Source organism: Egretta garzetta, unplaced genomic scaffold (genome assembly GCF_000687185.1).
Source record: "Egretta garzetta isolate BGI_Z169 unplaced genomic scaffold, ASM68718v1 scaffold107, whole genome shotgun sequence".
Lineage (NCBI taxonomy): Eukaryota > Metazoa > Chordata > Aves > Pelecaniformes > Ardeidae > Egretta > Egretta garzetta.
Window position 1 is genome coordinate 3,059,982 of NW_009260399.1, and position 7,390 is coordinate 3,067,371.

A 7,390-nucleotide genomic window follows, 5' to 3' on the forward strand; every position below is an offset into this window, starting at 1 on the left:
CCAGCACCCCCCAAAATGGGGGCAAAGTGTGGTTTCCCCCTACCTCATCCTATCCCTGAGTAATCCAGAGCATGGTGAATGAAGCACCAAGCTAAAGGGGGGCTTGCCTACATCAGGGAGCTGGGGGAATGAAACTGAGACTTCTCACTGAATGCTTCCTACTTGGTTAGAAAGGTAGAGCAAGCCCTTCTCTGGTAGAGAGTGGGGAGGAGGTGGAAAGAAGAAGAGAGAAAGCAAAATTTACCTGCAGAACTGGCTGTGCGTACTGAGCCGAGGAAGATGTCTTCTGGTAATGCTGAACAAGGCATTTAAACTTCATTGCAAATCAAGATTAAGAGGACTACAGCTCTCCTCACCCTTCCTTAGTTTCTGGTGTCTTTACCTCTGGAGCGTACCATAGACCATAGCTTCCTAATTCTCTATGGAAATTAAATCTAAAAGACATTCTGGAATACCCAGTACAGGCTCAAAATCTAAGCACCTGTGGAAATGTTCAGTGATCTGAGTGGTATTGTAAAATGTGTGCATGATGACACCCTCAGCTAGCATGAATAAGCTTCGTTAATTAACTGAATAGCAGATGTAGCAGTTTAACTGTGTCCTGTTTTATACCTTTAAAATGTGACTTATAGTTTAATAGCTTTAGAAGTTTATGGCTGTAATAGCTTTAAAGTTTATTATTTTTTCTCTCCTCCATTTTCTTGATACTAAGAGAAAATAATCAAAGAAAAGATTTATTTCATTTGTATGTCTTGGAAATGAGAATTCAATACGCTTAACTGTATGTAACATTCATTTCTTAAAGTGAGCACCATTTTGTTTAGGAAAGCAAAGGTAAGCCAACAACTGTTGGTTTCATTAAACTCATGATTATTCATAGATAAATACTGTAGTCTAGCAAAACCTCTTTGGCACAAAACTGACTAAAAAATAACTGAAAATTTAGCATCCTTCCCCCCCGAGATATCTGGTCCTTATGTTGCATCTGAAAGCATCAAGTGGCAGAGGGGGGAGGCATGTGGAGGCAGAAAGGAAGATAGTAAAAATGGAAAGATTCCATAGACAAGTATTTTTTTTTTCTGAAATACTGTATTTACACAAAATTGGAGAGAGTACAAATACTTTACTAAGAAGACAAAACCATTATAGTACATTCAATTTACACACAGGCAGAACTATAGATGCAAAACACAGAGGCCTAAGGTACTTGCATGGCAAAAAGAAAAAAAAAAGCATCAGAATGGCCTCAGAGATTAAAAGCAGGAGGTAAGGGAACATTGTATTTGTTACAGAGCATCACCCTTCCTTGACTTCGATGGGATTGCAATAAGGTGCTCTCCTTCCTTGTTGTGGATGGTGGGAAAAACCCTCTCAATGTGCTGACTGCTCAACACTGATTTTACAAAACAGCTAAGCATGTACTTAATTTTCAGCATGGGAACAGAGCCGTTAACTTCAAAGGAAATTATATTTGTGCCTAATCACATGCTTATATGCTTCGTTAGACCAGGAATAGCCTTCTCAATGCTCAATAGGGTCAAGTCCATTCTTACATAAAAAATGTTTTTTACTGTCATCTTCCTTTTTCTTTTCTTAAAATATATTTTAGAATTGCTTTAATTTTCCACCTATGTACTCGATTAGAAAATAGTAGCTTATTGAATGCCATAGAATTCTCATTCATATCTTTATATAATCAACAGAATATTGTTCAAAAATAACTCCCACATTTTTCCAAAGCCTGTTTAGATTTAAAAATAAATTAAAGAGAAAAATACATATAATAATAAAGCAGCTTTGTGTTTCTGGGCATTTGGCAGCAGGTCTGTTATAATATCTCTCAGACATCTCTTGTTATCAGTTAAGATCACCAGATTAATTGATCATTAGAAAAGAAAAGATCGTACAATATTATTACAGTCCACCAAATATAGCCAATGCATGAAATATTTTACACATTGTATATCCCTTAAAAAGAATTAGTAGGTTTTAACCTGTTCTTTGAAAATAGATAGCTTCTGAAGTAATATATCTTAAACACAGTGGTATCTGCCACTTCTACTGTCTAGCTGATTTTTTTTTTTCTGAAGAAAAGCTTGGTTGAATAGGACTACGAGCTCAGTGATGGAACTACGGTGCTATTTAACTAAATTCCATATACATCTTTGTTACTGTTGCTGCAATTATTGTAATCACATACCATTGAAGTGCTAAATATTAGTAACTCAGATATGTGGACTTTGGTTATGCTTGATAGAATACTGGCATATCAAATATATGTACCACTTCCTAAAGGCTATGTTACAATCATGATGCCTAGTAATAAATAATAACAATCTCAGGTTCAAAGTGCTGACCCATATCACTCACTTGAGGCACCAATACAATAAATCAATCAATTAAAAGACCTATTTGTAACGTTCGAAACTAGCAGAGCAGATCCAGGGCTGCCAAGTTACACGCACAACATGGTGGACTCTGAACCTCTCCTTCCAGCCTGGGGATTTCTGTGGTCGCAGAAGACACTGGAATATCACGTCTGATGTGGGATGCTCCAAAACATACCAAGTCTTCAGAAATGCAACATTAAAAGCTCTCTAAGCTTCTCCAAAGCTTCCAAAGGCTCTCTTAAACTCCTCAAGCCTGCTCCATTCACTCAGGGATAAGGCTTTCCCATATATTGTACTTGGCTGCAGACCAGGGAAGAGCCTTTTGTGAAAGTCCATGATGAAATGCATCTCATTAATGCAGCTTTCACACCCTGGAGACACTGTCACCGCTGTCAGCATGAGAGGGAAAAGGCAGCTTTCCAGCAGCAGCAAACACCTGTCTCACTCAAAGGGGAATGTTTTCATGTTGTTAGTTTGTTCTGTGCAAGCAGTAATCATTTTCAGTGTCGAGAGAGCTGTTGTACCCCGACGACGGATACAGGTCCCTCTTAAGTATCCTATTGACGATGTTGATCAGAACTTTTTTGTACTGTTGACGTAGAAGTGAGTAAACAAATGGATCTGATGCAGCCTTACTGTAGGTGAGGCACTTGCTTATAATTCCCCAGTAGTAATTTATGGTAACAAAAGGAAGGAGCTCTATCAACCTGTTAAACATTAAAGAGAGATGGAAACACTTGAGTGTTATATTCACACTGAGCCCAGTGCTGAACTCATGCTTCATGAAACATTAAAGTCACACTTATTTTCTTACAGTATGAGGTCCCTGCAGGAGAAGGGCCCTGTACTTACTTACTCCTTGGATTCAATAAAGGCAAAGGGAACTTTCCTAGCAAGGCCACTGGGAGACAACAATCGTTCCCTCCATGGAAAGAGAGAAAAAGTGTGTTTTCAATTTTAAAGCTCCCGTACATCAAAGACAAGAAAGTGCTGCAGTTTATTGCTCACTTTCTGAATTTAGAAAGTTGTGGTGGTAAGTGATGAAAGTCTTGGTGACATAACTGGCTACCCCTCTCCCATGGCAAGCTTGAGCTAGACATAGGTGACTTAGGGCATCCAGGCTCACTCAGCTCAGTTCCCTAAGCACAGCTGCCCAATGACACTTGAGACATTGGGGCATAAGCTCCTTGGCAGCAGGCTGCTGCTCCATGAAGTTGTGGGTCTCCTCTGGGTCCTGCATCTTACCTGCCAACCAATGTAAAGGTTTTGGATACTATGCGGCATCTCAAATGACACCAGAAACCTGGTCTTGATCACTGAATCCACCACCCCCTCAGATACAGAACAGCGAGCCTGCATTACACTACTGCTGTGAATTATCACATAAGCAAAGAAGATTCATGTCCCACCGTTATAGTATGAACAACACCACAGCAGTATCTCAAAGAGATTTGGGTGGCACCTGCAATCCCATGGTATGCTCAGGAACACAACTGCATCTACTTACCTGTGAAAGTTTCTGTGTGCGCTTGGCTGACCGCTAGTTTGGCCAAAGAAAACAAGGAGACAACACTTTTATCATCATTATATGGCCAGCCAGCTGCCTCCAGGCCTGTGCCTCCTGGTCTGTGCTTCACGGATGATTAGTGGCCTCAACACCTCAGTTGAGATTGGTGTATTAATCATGGGTGCAGAAACTGCAACTAAGTTAAACAATTTTTCCACAGAGGTGAGAGCAAACCTTCAGACTATTCCAGCAAATGGCTCATCTGCCACGGGCAAACTTTCCGGGAAGGTGGAAAGAACAGGGTGAGAACTTTTTATTATCTGTACATCTTTTGTGAAACCTTTTGCAGGACCAAGAATATACTATTTTGCTATATTCATTCCAGAAGAAAAGTACCATGAGATGAAATAGCCCTTTTCTGTACCCTAAAACATCACTGTTTGAAGATGTCAGATCAGAAGCTTTCTCAAGGTTTGAAGAATCTTTTGGCCTCTTTCCAAAGTGCAGAGCTCTCAACTTGCAGGGTGTTGACTTTTGAAGCTGTTCTGATCCCTCTGCATAGAAAAGCTGACTTACCACCACTAGGACGGAACATTGCAACAAGTGGTCGAACTCTGACAGGAAAATTTCTCCTTTGTATGTGTAAAAGTGAAATCATTCCTATGGCAAGTGCATTTAAAAAACAGATGACTTCTGTCTGAAACTGCTTGGAAAAAATTCCAGTGAATTCAAAACAGAGAGAACAGGAAGACACAAAATGTGTGGGATAAATAAATGTACCAGACACAAAATGTGAGAAATAAATAGATGTACAATAAATTACACTTGCTGCATGGTTGCTTAGGTTTATCCCATCCTGTATATCATCCTAATAGAAAAATATACATTTGATATTTACATGATTGATGTTTTTATAAAGACACTAAATAAGAAGAGTGAGGTATCTTTCAGTCATGAAAATAGATGTATTATAAATTATGTGTTCCCTTTAATGTATTATGGGCCCAAATATAATTGCACTGAAGCCAAAAGAAGAAAAACTACACAGATTTTAATAAGATAAAGGCCCTGGCCAAATCAAGTCAATCTTAGAAATATCCATCTGAATGCATCTTAGTATCATTTTCTTGTTTTCAGTGCTGTTACAAAAAAGATTGTTGGCTCTTAGTGAACAGATGAATAGACTGCTAATGATCATAATCTCATTCACATTTCTGAAATGAGGAGCAAAAACTGAGCTCACAGCACAACCTGAGTCACCAGGCCAAAGAGCAAGAAAGCAGGGAAGCAGGGGAGGAGTTCTCCGTAGAGGTTGCTTCAACACCACCCCCCTAAAAACCAGAATGGGGGAAGAACAGTGAAATAGGCATGGCAGCGAGTCCTCCAACCTCACCTCCACCACCACCGTTTACCTAGCGCTGCCTGGACTCTGTCTTGCCTTTGGGGCAAGGAGCCTTTGATACTTCCCCAAATACTTCCCATTTTGCTGTCACTGAACCACCTTGGTCCTTGTGACCGAGACAGAAGCTGTACTTTGACACACGCATTTATATAAACCAACCCTCGGCCTTCTCTCTAGTGGCACACGAGATACCAGTTTGCCACACACAGAAAATGCACCGTCTCACATTTGCCAAACGCATTGTCTGAAGACAGAAGTCACTTTTGTTTTAGAGGTTTAAGAGCAATATCTCCACCCTGAAAAATGTGGCAATGCTGGAATTTGCTGCCTTTGGTAATGTTCAGATGGAAAGAAGATGGCAAAGTCCACTTTTCTCAACATAATTATATCCTGATTATGGCAAAAGTGAATAGAAAATGACTCAGAATGTACTGAACAGTGATCAGTTAACATTTTAACTCTGTGATGTAATGTTAATATTTGTAATAATACTTTCAACTGCAGAAAAAAATGCAGTTATCCAGGCAATCAGTCAGGAATCCCTTTTAACACATAAATGGGAACTGAAAGAAATGTGTTCCTAAAAGCTGAAGAACACTGCCATTTTTGTGCACTGGCCTCAATCTGTCCCCCTGCCCATGTAAGAAAAGGGCACTGACAGTGATCATAGGTGGCCTATTTATATATATATGTGACTGTGCAGGGTCAGTGTGCTAAAGCCAGCCAGGTTCTGTAAGCTGCTGTGGCTGCAGACCCTGGCAGCTTGGCAGCAACCTTGAGGAAGCCCTCACCGGGGTGGTTTTGCAGCCTAGTGCACCTTCCTCGACAGAAGCCAGTTCTCTTCAAGTGTGCCTTGAACACACTGCAAAGTGGGGAATATTTTTAAAAATCACTAGTGAAAGATGTAGCCCATTTCAATTTAGAGATAAAAGGCTAAATGCTGAGGTGTTGTAATTCAGTAGAGGTACACTGGCTCCCAGCTCACTGATTTATGCAAGATTTAAAAATAATAACCATATGTTGTATAAAGACTATGCAAGTACGGAATGAGAATGATACATGACTACTTAAAAGGTGCAGACTGCTGGGGTAGATGCCAATGATTCTGATCAGCTGAGGGGCATGGTGTTTCCTATACATTTTAAAAGTCCAATTATTGTTTTTCCTGGGAGGTAACTCTCACACCTCATCACAAGGCCATGCTGCACCGTTAGCAATGTATTTACATACACTGATGTTTCCAGACACAAAGCTTATCTGACAAATTATCAGCCTGGATAAATTTAAATTATGTGACCTCAGCTTCCAATAGCAGCAAGTTTGGCCTTATGCCTTAAAAAAAAAAAAAAAGATGACCTGAACTAATCAAGAAAAGCTATCTGCGTTTCTCTCTATTGCTCGGGCTGTGCTAATAAAGAAGGGTGGTGAGGCTTTTAAACTGCTTTCATTTCCCACGGGCACGTAATTAATTTCTGGTACTTGTCCTAAAAGCCTCTTGCTCTTGGCAGAGATGCCCAGACCTGGCTGCAATAAGGAAAGGAGAACCGGAGGTTGCCGAGGCTTCGCCCAGCAGCTGGGCGTGTGGGCAGGCTCGGCGTCTGTGTGTGAGTGTGAGTGTGCCTGTGAGTGTGAGTGTGTGTGTGAGTGTGCTCTGCCCCTCAGAACAGACCCCGGGTCTCCGTCAGGCTCTGGCACCCCAAAATTAGCTGTAGCCTCCCCTTCCTTGGGCACCTGCGCATCAGAGGGCATACCGGTCCCAGAAAGTCCCCCACCCCAACAGGCAATACTGACCTGGTGATAATGTAAGGACCAAAACAGATCACGAATGACCCTATAAAAATACTGATTTTCTTGGTAGCCCGCTGCCTCCTCCGTTTCTGCTCATTAAGACAGCGCTGCTTCACACTGCAAAGGGAAAAGAGCAGTCGGTGAGGTTAAGGCAAGCAGCGAGGAGGCGAGATGTGAGCCCAGGGGAGAGGGGAAGGGCTTGCTCCCGGCCCGAGAGCTCCTGCCCCGACGGAGGGGAGGGCAGGGCAGCCCCTGCCCCGGCCCGGGGGAGGGGAGGGCAGCCTCCGGGGGGTGGGGGGGCGC

General features: G+C 41.8%; 1 protein-coding gene across 1 annotated transcript in view; it reads right to left on the bottom strand.

Annotated features, from left to right (window-relative positions):
- Positions 1-2,859: 2,859 nt before the first annotated feature.
- Positions 2,860-7,390, bottom strand: part of GPR78 (G protein-coupled receptor 78) — a gene marked incomplete at its 5' end in the record, with an annotated part of 15,808 nt that continues 11,277 nt past the window's right edge. Inside the window, 2 exons of the mRNA XM_009643231.1 lie at positions 2,860-3,097; positions 7,091-7,204. Coding sequence (XP_009641526.1) covers positions 2,860-3,097; positions 7,091-7,204 — 352 coding nt within the window. The remainder of the gene's footprint in view (positions 3,098-7,090; positions 7,205-7,390) is intronic.